The sequence below is a fragment of the Hemiscyllium ocellatum genome, chromosome 13 (genome assembly GCF_020745735.1).
Source record: "Hemiscyllium ocellatum isolate sHemOce1 chromosome 13, sHemOce1.pat.X.cur, whole genome shotgun sequence".
Taxonomy (NCBI): domain Eukaryota; kingdom Metazoa; phylum Chordata; class Chondrichthyes; order Orectolobiformes; family Hemiscylliidae; genus Hemiscyllium; species Hemiscyllium ocellatum.
Window position 1 is genome coordinate 76,322,152 of NC_083413.1, and position 16,234 is coordinate 76,338,385.

Here is a 16,234-nt window from a genome sequence, read left to right on the forward strand (position 1 = left end):
ATACAATACGGCACTGCGCTGAGATTAAAATGTGGTCTGTCTGTGTGGTAATATACAGGGGACTGCTAGTTTGGATTTTCACTATGCTTAGCTTTCCCTGACAGTTCTTCATAGAGCAATGTAGAGGTATCTTTACATTGTGTCAAATTCTGCCTCAAAGTTATGCTGTTATGTTTATTTGTAGATAGAGGTTTGCTTTGTATCTAACCAATACTGCACCTGACTGAGTAATGGTTTGGTGGGAAACTGCAAAGAGATTTGACTCAGTAGCCAATCCATTCACCATCTGGGTAGGGAATACATAAAGGGTAGTTGAAGAGAACTTTGTTCTATAATATTATATCAAAGCTGAGAGTGTACTTCTGTTGCCAAGCCCCACGTTATACGTATTTGATACGATCATACACTGAAGTTTACTTTTGTTACTAAATAGTATCATAGCTGACCAAGGAATGTTTGGCCAATCAGTGGAGAACGTTTTTCTACACTTTCTGATTTCTGCTGTATCTGACGTGCGAATGTTTGGGCGCACATGGGGACGTTTTATCCATCGACAGCACTCCATCACCCACAGCATGGGTTTTTTTTTAAGTAATGTGGCTCTGCTACAGCGAGAATCTTTTCTTGCCCTGCACACTTTGCAGAGAATCGCCAAACGCACGCCCTTTGAAATTGAGAATAAGTCATCTTCAAATGAAATAATTTTTGTCTCCATTCTCTCAGAAAGACTCCGCTCTTGTGTGTCTAATCCATGCCGGAATGGTGGAACCTGCAAGGAGGCTCACGGAACTTATCAGTGCATTTGTCTGTATCGCTTCACTGGCAAGAACTGTGAGACGGGTATGTCCAGTAAACGATGTGCACCTTGCTTTTCAGAGCGGTGACTTTACGGATTCCATTTGCTATGTATACACATTGCTGTGACTCTTTTATGTCCTACATGGAAGTCAGTTTGTTTGCTGTAATATCTGCTTTGTAACCTCTTCTGTTTTACTGGTTTAAGGAACTAACCCATGGATTGGGTTGTAAGTTTGCTCGCTGAGCTGATAGGTTTGTTCTCAGATGTTTCCTCACCATGCTAGGTAACATCATCAGTGAGCCTCGGTTGAAGCTCTGGTATTCTGTTCCGCTTGTTATTTCTGTGTCTTGGTCTGTTGTGTCAGGTGACATCACTTCTGGTTCTGTTTCCGAGAGGTTGGTAAATGGGGTCCAAATCAATGTGTTTGTTAATGGAATTCCTGTTTGATTGCCAGGTCGCTAGGAATTCCTGTGCATGTCTTTGTTTAGCCTGTCCCAGGATATATTATCCCAGTCGAACTGGTGTCCCTCTCCATCTGTGTGTAAGGACACTAGTGATAGTTGGTCATGTCTTTTAGTGGCTAGTTGATCTCATGTATCCTGGTAGCTAGTTTCCTGCCCATCTGTCCAATGCAGTCCTTGCAGGGTATTTTGTATATGACATTTGTTCTACTGGTTGTTGGTATGGGGTCCTTTAAGCCTCAAAGTGCCCGGGACATGGCTTCAATTCCAGCCTCAGATGATTGTCTGTGGCATTGCACATTTTCTCCATATCTGCCTGGGTTTCCTCTGGGTGCTCTGAGTTCATCTCACAGTGTAAAGATATGTGCAATTGGTGTCTTAGCCATGGTTAAATGCAGGGTTATGTAGGGACAGGGTAGAGGGGTAGGTCTGGATGGGCTGCTTTTCAGAGGGGTGGTGTGGACTGGATGGGTGAAATGGCCTGCTTCCACACTGTAGAGATTCTCTGATTAATATGATCCCAGCTGCAGCAGCATGAGTATAAAGGGGATCCCATTGTGAAATAGATGTACAGGAGCATAAAGACAGGCCCACTGTGAAATATTGTGAAGTACTGGAATAATGGCGCATCAATCATGCAAGTTTTAAAGAGGGTGACTTGACCAAGATAGTTATTGCAATGCCAGTCGGATATGCCTAGATTTTCACTTTGGAATCGGTCTGTCAATGACACTGGGATTTGGGAGTATCATTTTTTGGATAATTGCAGCAATGTCTCAATGGAACAGTAGAACCTACATCAATATAGGTTTACACCATTGGTATAATGAGCATCTTACTCTGTGGTTTGTATCTGGGTATCTGATTATTCCCGTCTGACTCTGACTCCTTCTATCTGTTAACAGATCTCATCTTGTTCCCTTCTGTGTAGGTAAGCCAGATCCATGTTCATCCAGCCCATGCCAGAATGGGGGCACGTGCTTCCATTACATTGGGAAATACAAGTGTGAATGCCCAAGAGGATTCACTGGACGGCACTGTGACACAGGTACACCAAGTACTGTCAATACAAAAGAACAGCAACAAAATCCCCTATTGTGTAGCATTTCCCATTGTACAGCCAACTTATTTGCCAATGACTCCTATTGGATAGGATTCCACTGCACCAAATCACTTTCTATTGACTCTCACTGTTAGTATCCCATTGACTAAATCCCTTTCCACTGATTTGCTGTTAGAATCCCAGTGGATCAGATCTCACTGTGAGAATCCCAATAATCCAATGCCCTAACATGAATTCTTGATAGAATCCTAATGGACTAAATCCCTTTCTGTTGATTCATTGTTAAAATCTCAGTAAGTCAGTTCCCTCCTCATTAGATCTCTCAATTAGAATACTATAGATGAAATCTCTCCCCATTCATTTTTCAGCGTATAGAATCTCAATGAAGCAAAACCTGATCTCTTTCACTTCTCCTATTTATTATTCCAAGACATTAACTCTTCTGAGTCACTCCAACTTTTCAGAAACCCATTAGAATATAATGTTTCCCACTTACAGTCATAGAGATGTACAGCACAGAAACCCTTCAGTCTGACCAGATATCCTAAATTAATCTAATCCCATCTGCTAGCATTTGGCCCATATCCCTTTCAACCCTTCCTAGTCACATATCCATCCAGATGCCTTTTAAATGTTGTAACTGTTTCAACTCCCACTTCATCTGCCAGCTCATTCCATTCATGTAAACAATGTGAAAAAGTTGTCTAGGTCCTTTTTAAATCATTCCTCACTCACCTTAAACCTATGCCCTCTACTTTTGAACTCCCCTGCCCTGGGAAAAAGACCTTGGCTATTCACCCTATCCATGCCCCTCATGATTTTAGAAACCTCTGTAAGGTCACCCCTTAGCATTTGACACTCCAGGGAAAATAGCCCCAACCTAAACTGCCTCCCCCTCACAGAAACCCTGGCAATATCCTTGTAAATCTCTACTGTACCTTAACTCCCATGTGTCAAATCCCAGTGGGTCGAACAGCTAACTATACTGTTAGGATATGGTTAGGGATATTTTGATAAAATGCCACTTAAGTACTGCTATTGGTAATATTATTACAGGGACCCCATATCTAAAATGCAAGAGTCTTTATTCTGAGTTAATTCTACCCTTTGGTAGATGCTGATATCTCAACAGTGGGCCACATGGAAGGCATTGCTGTTGTGGTGATGTCACTGGTCTAGTAACCCAGCAAGTTTGGCTGATGTCCTGAGCACGTGATTTTGAATTTCACCATGGCAGTTGCTGAACTTTGAATTCTAAACACAAAACCAGTGTAAAGGTGAACGTTGTTACCATTGTCAATTGTTATAAAAACCCAAGAGCTTCACTAATATCCTTCAGGGAAGGGAATCTGTCAACAGTGTCTGGTCTGACCTAAATGTGATACCACAATGGCAGCAATGTCGTTGAGTCCAAATTGCCCCATGAAGTGACTGAGCAGGTAAGGAACTCTATGAGGAATGCATGACAGGAGCAAGATGTTAGGTCCATTAAGCCTTCTCCACTTTTCTAGTTCATGACTGGTCTTTTACCTCAATGTAAAGTGAAGAAATGAATCATTATCACTGCTATCAAGCAACATTTGTTTAACAATATCCTGTTCACTGATACTCAGTTTGTTTTCCATGAGAGCCAATCATCTCCTGACCACATTACAGTCCTGGTTCAAACATGGGCAAAATAACTGAAATACGGAGGTGAAGTGAGAGTGACAGCCCTTGACACCAAGGCCACATGGTGATAGCAAAACCTGAGTCAAGCAGAGTCCGGAGGAAACCATTCTACTTGTTGGTATCATACGTAGAACAAATGACGATGGTTATAGTTGTTGAATGTCAGCCATCACAACTGCAGAACATCTCTGCAGGAGTCCTTCAGGGTAGTGCCTAACACCAACCATCTTCAGCTGTTTCATCAATGAACTCCCCTCCACCATAAGGTCAGAAGTGAATGTTTGCCAATGTTGGCACCATTCACAAATCCTCAAATATTGAAGCAGCTAGGATCAAATGCAGCAAGACCTGGACAATACTCTGGCTTGGGCTGACAAGTTAGCCTGGGCCTCTGGATTAATATCCAGTGACAATACCACAATGCCACCAATAAACACCCTCATGGCGACACCCTGGCGACCTGGTAACTTAGGAACTCTGCTGTCCAGAGCAGTGTGCCTGTCCTTTTTGGTTCCGCTGTTGTCTATTTGACTGGAATTTTTTAATATATACTATGTATAACTAGAACTTCACAAAAGTACTTGCTCTTGCCTTCAGAGTTCATTGAGGCTCAACCTGTGGTGATCGCTTTCTGAGCTATAAATATTGCGCTAGGTAACATTGCGCTCAGATACGTAGCCGAATGTTCACAACTTATTTCTGTCCCTTCATTCTTAATTATTCCAGCGTGGTTATTCTTCCAGGCTGCTCATCCAAAGAGGTAATTTTCAGAGGAACTGACAAGATAGGTTCAAGCAGAGTGTCAAACTGGTCTATAACCATGTCAATTTTGTTCCAGCAGAGTTATCTTCTAAGTTTGCAAATCCCCAGCTGTGAACGAGCCACAGATTTTTCTCCAGATAAATGCTGAGAAGACCAAAAGCCATCTTCCTCAGTCCCTAACATAAATCCCACACTGTTACCTTCACTGGTCACTCTCTTAGTTTGAAACCTCAACATCCTATTTGACTCTGAACTGGGTTTCTGATGCTCTTTCGACCTGCTTCTGCGTCCTGCCTTCAGCCTAGTCACACTAAAGCCCTAATCTGAGATCATGTGACCCTCACGTGGCCTCTCACTTTCACCCTTTCACCTCAGCCAAACGTGCTGTGAATATACCCACCCCAAATTAGTTCACCACTGTCTCCACTGGCCCTCTCACTCCTGAAACCTCACATTTTGTATCTCCATGTTCATTTTATATGTGGCCTTTGCCCCCTATGTGCTGCACCTCCCCTAGACTGAATAATTATTTATATCTGCATGAAATTGTTTCTGTAAAAGACACTGTTTGAAGGCTGTACCCATCCAATGAACTTCTTTGCCTCAAAACCTGCACATCTTGTTTCTTTAGAGGTGGACTGTGGGATCCCCAGCGAGGTGAAGCATGCTGAGGTGCTCATCTCTTCAACCAAGTATGGCTCAGTCGCTCAGTATATTTGCGAAGCAGGATACACAGTACAGCCCAGCCCAGGAGAGAGCACCTGTCGATTGGATGGAAGGTGGAGTGAAGCACCAACCTGTGAAGGTAAGTGAAATGGTCACGCCACCGATGTGTTGGCTATCCCTCCTGAAAAGTGGCAGATACCTCAGTGCGAGTTGCGGGCTAATGATATCTTTTATTTACCTCACGGGCTGTGGGTGCCGTTGGCTGGGTCAGCATTTATTGCCCGGCCCTTATTGCTCTTGAGAAGGTGGTGGTGAGCTGCCTCCTTGAACTGCTGCAGTCCCTGTGCTGTAGGTAGACCCACAATGCCCTTAGTGAGGGAGTTCTCGGATTTTGATCCAGAAACCGTGAAGGAATGGCGATATATTTCCAAATCAGCTGTTTGAGTAGCTTGGAAGGGAATTTGCAGATGGTGGTGTTCCCGCATATCCGCTGCCCTTGTCCTTCTAGAAGAAAGTGGTCGTGGGTTTGGAAGGTGCTGTCTAAGGGTCTTTGGTAAATTTCTGCAGTGCATCTTGTAGACAGTACACACTGCTGCTACTGAGATCGGTGGTGGAGGGAGTGGATGCTTGTGGACACAGTGCCAATCAAGCGGGCTGCTTTGTCGTAGATGGTGTAAGGCTTCTTGACTGTTATTGGGGCTGCACCCTTCCAGACTGATGATGCATCCAGACTTGTGCCTTGTAGATGGTGCACAGGCTTTCAAGAAACAGGAGTTGGTTCTAGACAGAACTGGTTGTGGGTTTGGAAGGCACAGTCTAAGGATCTTTGGCTAGTTTCTGCCTGGGTAAGGCCAAGGGGATTTGAGGGGTTTTTGTAGTTTTAAATGTTGAGTAATGGATACCTGGGAGTGAGATACAAGCTGCACTCTCATTGAGGGGTGCATGTGGTTTAAATATTGAATAATAGAAACTGAGGAATGAATTGCACGTGCTGGAATGTAGTCATGAGGTTCAGTTGGTTTATATATGGAATAGTGGGTAATCAGTTAATGAATTTAATCATGGGGTCTTGATCTCTATTCCTTGCAAGCTTGAGACCCCCTGTACATATTAAAGTTAATTTTCTCAGCACCTCATTTACCCACCTTTATCTACCTTTACCTAATCCATTTCTAAATTTATGGGCCAGACATTTCTCTCTTGTGGTTGGAATAGTGTCCGCTGAGGTGTATTTTTGCCTGTGCTGGTGTTAAAACAGCCCCTGATTTTGCTTACTTCTTACATTGTTGAGGAATTGATTTCTAAGACCTCATGATGCTACTCCACCTTTCTCTTGCCCTTCTTGCCTCTGGGTCCTTCCTTCGTGTCTGGTACATTGGCCAAAGTGATGGGGAATTTACTGGTTTGTGTTAACATCCATGCACTTACCAGATACTGCAGGGGTCACATTTAGCTTAAGTTTTACAGGACGGGTCTGGCTGTCGATGTACCCAAGAGTTTACTGAGTTTTGTGCGCTAGACGTAGTGCAAGGGAAAGATTGGGCATAAGTGAAGGAGAAAGGAGCAAGAGTAACTTGTTCGATTGATCGAGTCTGTTTCACCATTTGAAAGAATTGTAAATGATCTGCTACCTCAAATGTACCTTCCCACACAATCCCTACATCCCCCGATTCCCCTAGAATCCAAAAATCTATCACCCTCTATCTTAAGGATATGTATGCTTCCACAACTCTCGGGGTCAGAGAATTCCAAACACTCAAAAACTCTTTGAGTGAATAAGTTCTTCTCATCACAGTCTTGGATGGCTGACTCCATTTCCTGAGGCTATCACCCATGTATTAGATGCACCAGCCCCCAGCGGAAACATTCTCCTGGCATCTATGCTGTCAAGCCCAAGGAGACTTTTGTACGTTTCAAATGGATCACCATATGTTTAAAACTCAGTTGATTCGATATTTATCTCTGTAGAAATCAATCTCATGAGCTTTCTTTCCATTCCTAAGGCAGGTGTATCTTTCCTTAAGGGTACTGTAAAAACAGAAAAATGAACTTCAGATGTTGTTTCAACAATGTCGCGTGTCATAGAATCCCTACAGTGTGAAAACAGGCCATTCAGCCCACACCAACTCTCCAAAGAATATCCCACCCAAAACCACCCCATCCATGTAACCCTGCGTTTCCCATGGCTAATCCACCTAGCCAAGAACAATTCCGGCCAATTCACCTAATCCGCACATCTTTGGGCTGTGGGAGGAAACCGGAGCACCCGGAGGAAACCCAAGCAAACACGGGGAGAATATGCAAACTCAACACTGACAGTCGTCCGAGGGTAGAATCGAACCCAGGTCCCTGGTGCTGTGAGGTAACAGTGCTAACCACTGAGCAAACTATGCCACCCCAGTAATTTCAGTTAGCTCCCTGTATAATCCAACCCTTTTGTATTAAAGATTGGTATTGTCATTTACATTTTGACTTGCTTATACCTCCATATGACATTACTGGGATTTGTGCACAAGGGCTCTATGCTGACTCTAAATGCAAAATGTTTGCCAGCCTCTCAAGATTTTCAAAATGTTCAGCCCTTCTACTTTTCTGATCAAAGTGGATAACTTCACATGTCATCACATTATTTTCAAGCTACCCACTGTGTAAATGCTATTGTAGTATCTCTACATCCAGCTTGGTCTCCCACATAACTCTGCATCATCAGCAAACTTGCAAATGTTACTGCAGGTCCCTTCAACTAAACCTCTGATATGGAGTGTAAGTAGCTGAGGCCCACAGACCCAACCTTGGAGGTACACAGCTAGTTACAGCCAACTAAATGGAAATGTCCTGTTTCTTCCGCCTCTCTGCCCTCGCCATTCACCATTCCTCAAACCAATTTAATACATTGTGCCTAATACCACGTACCTAATTTTGTTAAAACTCTATTTTATGACAACTTAGCGGAACATTTTTGAAAAGCTAGGTGCAGGAAGTCCGTGGTTCTCCTTTCCCTGTGCTACCACTTCCAACCTCCGAAAGTATTGGGAGGGTTTTTGAAACATGACTTCAGATATCCACATTAACTCAGCCCAATCATATTGTGATTTTGTAAGATTACCATGTGCCGAAACCACATCTAGAACATTCCCTCTTAATGCTGTCAGGCCGATTTGTCTTTAATTTCCCCTGCTTCTGTCTCTGTCCCTGCTTTACTTGAATGACAGGGTGCCAATTTGTACTTGCCAATCTAGGGAGACTGTTCCAAAATCTAGGAAGTTCTGGAAGTTCAAAACAGATGAGCAGCCTTTATTTCTGTAGCCCTCGGCTGCAGAATGCCAGGTCAAATCTTATTTCCATTAATTTATTCAGAGCTTTCTTTTTTTTTAGCTGATACCAATAACCTTTGAGTTTCACATTCTCACTCGACCATGTGGTCGGCATGGACATGTTGGACCGAAGGGTCTGTTTCCGTGCTGTATATTTCTGTGACTCTATGACTCTACGTCTGGAACATTTTCTTAGTCTTCTTTCATGAAGTATTTGTTTAGTGTCTGTGCCATTTCCTTATTCCCTAGTTCCTGGGATAATGGGTTGTCCTACCAGAAGAGACTGAGGAGACTGGGACTGTGTTCTTTAGATTTTAGGAGAATGAGGGCTGATCTCATTCCAACACACAACATGCTTCTGTGTCCCGACAGGGTCAGTAAAGAAAAGGCGTTTCATCCTTCTGGGATAGAGAGATTGAAAAATCTGAAAATCTGACTCTATCTCAAAATGAAGATTTTATAACCAAAATGAGATGGAATTTATTCACTCAGTGAGTGATGAATCTTTGAAGCCCAATGGGCTTTGGAGCCCAGATGATGAATATATTCAAGACAAAGATCAATAGATTTCTCGATATTAAAGACATGGGATAATGCAGGAAAATAACATTGAAGTGGAAGATCGGGCATGATATCGATGAATGGAGGAGCAGTCTCAAGGAGCCAAATGGTCTACTCCTGCTCCTGTATCGTGTGTTGCTACCTTCATGACAGTGTCTAATGATGAAGTAAATGAGAAACAGAGAAAAGCTTCTCTAATGATTTCAACAACATTAAGTCACTATTGTAGGTGTTTTAAATCAATATACGTTATGGTACATCTCTGGAGCAGGTGGGACTTGAACCCAGAACTTCTCATCCAGAGGTATAGATACTACCACTGCACCACAGAAACCTATGATGTAGTGAATTGATGAATGCTGGAATTATAAATCAGCACAATTCTGTTTGTATCCTTGAGTTTGCAGTCCACCTCATTCTGTAGTTAGAATTTACATCTTACACATTCCCTTGTGCCTCAATCTTGATGACCATTCATAGAGTCATGCAGATGTACAACACAGAAACAGACCCTTCATCCAACTTGTCCTTGCCGATAAGATATCTTAACCTAATCTCGTCCCATTTGCCAACATTTGGCTCATATCCCTCCAAACCCTTCCTATTCATATACCCATCCAAATGCCTCTTAAATGTTACAATTGTACCAGCCTCCACCACATCCTCTGGCAGCTCATTCCATACACGCACTACCCTGTGGATGAAAAAGTTGCCCTTAGGTCCGTTTTAAATTTTTCCCCTCTCACCCTAAACCCATGCCTCTAGTTCTGGACTCACCCCACCCCAGGGAAAAGACCTTATCCATTTACCCTATCCATGCCCCTCGTGATTTTATAAACCTCTATAAGGTCACCCCTCAGCCTCCGATGTTCCAGGGAAAACAGCCCCAGCCTATTCAACCTCTCCTTATAGAGCAAATCCTCCAACCCTGACAACATGTTTGTAGATCTTTCCTGAACCCTTTCAAGTTTCACCATATCCTTCCGATAGGAGGGAGACCAGAATTGCACAAGTGACATTAACGTGGAAGCAGGTCATCTGAAATTAAGACAGAAAATGCTGGGGGATCTCAGCTGGTCTGGCATTATCTGTGGAGAGCAGGAAACATTTACATATCAACCTCAGTATGATGATTCTTCAGAACTGAAGAGAGCTGGAAAATGATTTTTTATTTAATCCACTGACAATGCAGGAAGAGGAACAAGTAGAACAGAGCGTGAGGGTAATCAGAGTAAATGATTGATGTTGATGGTGATAAAGGGGAGGTTTAGGTGCAAAGCAGATGATGACCATTCAATAATGTTGTGTTTCTTTATGTTGTGCCAGTTGTGAATCCTTGTGTTCTAAGCCCCTGTGGTGCTCGTGGTTTCTGCCGCACTGTAAATGAATCGTATATCTGCACTTGTAAAGTTGGATACTCAGGAAAACACTGTGACGCAGGTAAGGGACAAGTGGTAAGAATTCATTTATACAGGTACATGCAAAAGGGGGAGTGATAGAACATTAATATATGGAGCTGTACACGACAAACTATCACGACAGGCACAGGGCAAGGTAGGACTGACCATCAGTACAGGCATGAGAGGAAGTGGGAGTGACAGGTAATCCTTACAGGCATGAGAGAAGGTGGGAGTGACAGATAATCAGTGTAGGTATGAGAGGAGGTGGGAGTGACAGGTAATCAGTACAGGTATGAGAGGAGGTGGGAGTGACAGGTAAGCAGTACAGGCATGAGAGGAGGTGGGAGTGACAAACAATCAGTATTAATGTGAGTGGAGCAGGAATAATCTAAGAGAAAAAGGGTGGAGTTTGGAATGATTTGAAAGACCCCAAAATGTTATTACAGCAAGACTGCGGTTCCAAACATAGTTAAAAATCACACAACACCAGGTTATAGTCCAACAGGTTTAATTGGAAGCACACTAGCTTTCGGAGCGACACTCCTTCATCAGGTGATAGTGGAGGGCTCGATCGTAACACAGAATTTAAAGCAAAGGTTTGCAGTGTGACGTAACTGAAATTATACATTGAAAAATTGATTGTCTGTTAAGCCTTTCATCTGTTAAAATACACATGAATACACATGAAAGAAGCGAAACTATCACACTGCAAATTTTTGCTATAAATTCTGTATTACGATCGAGCCCTCCACAATCACCTGATGAAGGAGCGTCGCTCCGAAAGCTAGTGTGCTTCCAATTAAACCTGTTAGACTATTACCTAGTGTTGTGTGATTTTTAACTGTGTACACCCAACACCGGCATCTCCAAATCGTTCCAAAAATAAACATTGTCATGCTCCCAATGAAAGAAGGTTCCATAGGGGACTGCTTCCCCTAACCTCAGAGACAACTCGGTATGGGTGACAAGTAATGAAATGATCACACCTCACTGTCAGAAATATTCAACGTGTTTGCTTACTCCTTGCTGTGTAATAAATGTGGATCAAACCTGCAGCAAGGTCAGTTGGACTTATGACATTTGATGACATTTCTGTTTGACAGTTGTAGTAGATTCCCTTTTGGATAGGGAGCAACGTCGAGTGAGCAGGTCAATTGTCAAAGACCTGCTGGGGGTTTTTTCCCCAGACATTTGCTGCACCTGACTGAAAACTGGGGACAAACTTCTCAGTTACCATTCTCAGAAAGGAGCTGGATAGAAACTTGTTTGGGAGAGGACTATAGGTCAAGGAAAAAATAGACTAGTGTTGTTCAGGAGGAATTATTGAATCACTGTAGGTGCAGCTGAAGTTTAGTTTTATTGTTAAAACCAACTCTGCAACATTGTGTGATCAGGTGTCAGTTAGAGACCACCTCATTAAAACCAAAACAAAACAGTATATAACCTACCAAGCTAGGTTTTAGTCTGGGACTTGTCTTGTCCAGTAATAACATCAGATAGGATCACAACAGTAAGTCATAGGCACAGCAAGCAAGAGGTATGGTGGCCATCACCACAAGGGGAGTTATAGACAATAGACAATAGGTGCAGGAGTCGGCCATTCTGCTCTTCGAGCCAGCACCACCATTCATTATGATGATGGCTGATCATCCTCAATCAGTATCCTGTTCTTGCCTTATCCCCATAACCCTTGATCCCACTATCCTTAAGAGCTCTATCCAACTCTTTCTTGAAAGCATCCAGAGACTTGGCCCCCACAGCCTTCTGGGGCAGAGCGTTCCGTACACCCACCACTCTCTGAGTTGAGTAAAGAATAATGATACTTTGTTGCTGATGTGTAGATACTTGATGTGATCTCAACAAGAACATTGTGTACAATGTTGCCGTCTATCTCAGGAGGGATACACTTGCCTTACTAGGAGAATGAAATTCTGTATTGCCTGGATGTGTGAGAATGTAGGGGGATCCAATTGCAGGTTGCACTTGATGATAACATGACCTGGTGGGTATGGCTGGGATGTTTCCCCTGGTTGATTAATCTAAAACCAGGGTCACAATACCAGGATAAGGGACAGGTCATTTTAAATCTGAGATGAGGAGGAATTTTTTTCACTCAGAGGATGGTGAATCTTGCCATTCCTCTACCCCAGAGGGCTGTGAAATGTCAATCACTGAACAGTTTCAAGACAGAAATCTGTCAATTTCTGGGGACTAATGACATCCAGGAGTATTGAGGTAGTGTAGGAACGTGGATCGAGGAGGTGATCAGCAATGATATAAACTAAATGGTGACTGAATGGTCTACTCCAGTTCCTATGTAATGTGCAGAAGGGAACTTAATGGTGCCCATCCATCTGACACAAATCAAGGCGTGGGCAAGACCAGGTAAAATAACGTTGGTGACTGTCTGCCATCTATTTGCCCACCTCATACCTATTTCACTTATTACAGGTTAGGACAGAGATGAGGAGAAACTTCTTCACCCAGAGAGTGGTGGCTGTGTGGAATGCTCTTCCCCAGAGGGCAGTGGAGGCCCAGTCTCTGGATTCATTTAAGAAAGGGTTGGATAGAGCTCTCAAAGATAGTGGAATCAAGGGTTATGGAGATAAGGCAGGGAGCGGATACTGATTAGGAATGATCAGCCATGATCATATTGAATGGTGATGCAGGCTCGAAGGGCTGAATGGCCTACTCCTGAAACCTATTGTCTATTGTCTATTGAAAGTCAAGTTGCTTCCTTTTGTGCTGTAAAATTCAGTAGCCAAAGAAATTAAATGGGTTGGATAGAGTCCATGTTGAGGGAGATTAATTGAGAGAGGAAGATTGAACGGAAGATTAAATGCTGCATGATGATGCAGCGTGTGAATTGGCTGTGGAAAGGAATGAAATAGGAATGGGGCAGATCTACATGGCCCGTAAAAGGAGATGGAAATGGATTGCAGAGCTTTTTGGGGGGTAGAGTGTGAACGGGCTGGAGGATGAATGGATCTGTCACACCAAATATACCTTGCACTCTGATCCCCATCCAATGGAAGTGGCAGCAGAGCTGAGTTCACAGCAGAGACGTGGAGAAAATCTAACTGAGGAGTTGCTGATGGCCAGGAGCAATGCCTCCTTCTTCATTTCTGTCTCATTTTGTCTCCCAGAACTTGCCCCACCAGCAGCCCTGAAGGTGGAAAGATCAGAGGGTAATGAGATTGAAATCTCATGGCAAGCCCCAGAGATGGACAGTGCACAGGAGCTGATCGACGGCTTTGCAGTAACCTACACATCCTATGATGGAAAAGTGCGCAAGACTGACTTTGTCAACAAAAGCAGATCACGACACCGGTTGAGACCACTCTCCCCAGGAAGACTTTACAATATTTCTATTTTTTCAGTCAAGCGAAATGTCAATCAGAACGATATCAGCAAGCCCGCTCTGCTCCTTGTGTGGACAAGTAAGTATCTTCATTCCATGTTTTGTTCAAACATTCCCTCAATTGTCCCCCTTCTCCCAACTGGGTCTGAACACCATTATTTTTGGTAGTTGGAAACTTGAAACAAATTTACAGTTTGCCCTGCCTGCAGCCTGCCCCTTAAAGAGCACAGGTTAAAAAAAATACTGAAGCAAAAGCAGAAGTTGCTGGAAAAGCTCAGCAGGTCTGGCAGCATCTGTGAACAGAAATCAGAGTTAACGTTTCGGGTCCGCTGACCCTTTCTCAGAACTGACGTGGCTATGAAATTGTTGGTTTATGTGCAGAAGATAAGGTTGAGGTAAGGGGGTAAAATTGGACAGACAAAGAGGTAGATAACAAATTGGCTTGGTGAATGAATAGCTGTTAATGGTGACCATTAGTGTGTTACAGTGGGTAGTGTGTAGTGGCAGACTATGTGATAACAAGGCCTGGTATGTGGGGTTGGGGATGAGCACATGGGAGAGTTCAGGCCTAAAATTATTGAACTCAATATTGATAATGAATAACAAAAACCACTCAAGGATGCTTTACTGTTTGCAAGCTTTGTGTTAGCATTTTGTAACTGTATGCCGGATTATGCCAGTCTCCCAGAATGGCTAAATTATGACATCTCATTAAAGAGTGAATTTGCAATATGTTGTGTCTATTAAGGTCTCAGAACATCTTAATGTACTTGAATACTAATTGTTCTAAATCAGGAAACTGTATCAACCAATCGTGTACAATAAGGTAGTATAAACTACAACATGATAATGACCAGGTCATCTCTTTTAAGGATTTTGGTTGCAAAGTGAATATTGCTCAGTACAGTAGGGAGATCTTCTTGAAAGTGGGATCATTGAACTGCACATGAGAGGAAAGATTGGAACTCTGTTTGGCATCTCATCCAAAAGCTGCACTTTTGACAGTGCAGCATTCTCTCAGTGCTCAACTTGGACTGTGTGTTCAAATCTCTGGATTACCACTTGAACTCATAACCTTTTGATTCCGAGGCCAAGAGTGACCAGCTGAACATTCACCCAGTATATTCCAGCCCATAAATGTTCCCTAACAACAACAAAAATTGGTTTTAAACAAAACCTATGTTTAATTAACAATTAGATCTTTCGGCCTTAAAGATTCACTGAGCATTACATGATCTCATATTCCGGTCCTTACAAAATAATGTCCTATTGGATATATTCAGGCTCATTTTCAAGGGGTTGGGCCTATTAAGAAGAATTTAAAATGCAAGTGAGACCTGGTATTGGAGCCTCTGTTTCCATATTCAGTGCATCCCACTTCTGCCGATGGGGGAAGGGGACAGGATGCACATCATACCAGAGGGAAGCCTGAACTCAGCTGGGCCATTTTAAATTGCTGCTGAGTTTAAACAGGCCACATCTTGACTGTCCTGAGAGACTTAGCCTCAATTGTAAGAGTCACAAATCACTGGAGCGAATGGAAATGCTCTCTAAGGTTGCTCTGTTTAAATGCCATGATCTGAAGTTTCAGTTTCTGGCTCATTAAGTGTAAAACAAAGGCTTAAATTATGAGTTTTAGATTCAAAAAACCTCTGCCTGACTGCCTCGATTGTCAGTCATTTTCTCCAGTGTGTCTGTTCTTGTTTGGAGGTGTTGGACTGGGATATACAAAGTTGAAAGTCACACAACACCAGGTTATAGTCCAACAGACTATAATCTGGTGTTGTGTGATTTTAAACTTTGTATCGGTTCTTGTGATTTTGGGCATTGTTAGCTGGCCCCACTGTTCATTGTCCATTCGCACTTACCCTTTATAAGATGACGGTAACCTTCCTTCTTGAACTGTTGCAATGCTTAGTGTGTAGGTGTTCCCTAGAATGCTATTGGGAAGGAGGTTCCAGAATTTTCCAGGACCTGGTGACAGTGAAGGAATGGTAATATCCTTCCAAACACAGTGACTTGGTGAAACTTGGTTGGGGCTGCCCTTGCCATTCTAGGTCGTTGACAGCCTGTTAAGGGTGGGCGCATGGCCACTGCAACCTAGTCAGAGCTCTGTGGCAGGAGCCATCACTGCATCAGAACCCACAACCCCAGTAAGTGAGGTTGCACCCCACTT

At 43.1% G+C, this 16,234-nt stretch overlaps 1 protein-coding gene across 3 annotated transcripts in view; it reads left to right on the plus strand.

The window, feature by feature from the left end:
- sned1 (sushi, nidogen and EGF-like domains 1) overlaps positions 1-16,234 on the plus strand; it is a 250,937-nt gene that overhangs the window by 197,688 nt on the left and 37,015 nt on the right. For all 3 annotated transcript variants that reach the window (XM_060834967.1, XM_060834966.1, XM_060834968.1), the window contains 5 exons: positions 724-840; positions 2,192-2,308; positions 5,388-5,561; positions 10,624-10,737; positions 13,844-14,137. In XM_060834967.1, coding sequence (XP_060690950.1) covers positions 724-840; positions 2,192-2,308; positions 5,388-5,561; positions 10,624-10,737; positions 13,844-14,137 — 816 coding nt within the window. The remainder of the gene's footprint in view (positions 1-723; positions 841-2,191; positions 2,309-5,387; positions 5,562-10,623; positions 10,738-13,843; positions 14,138-16,234) is intronic.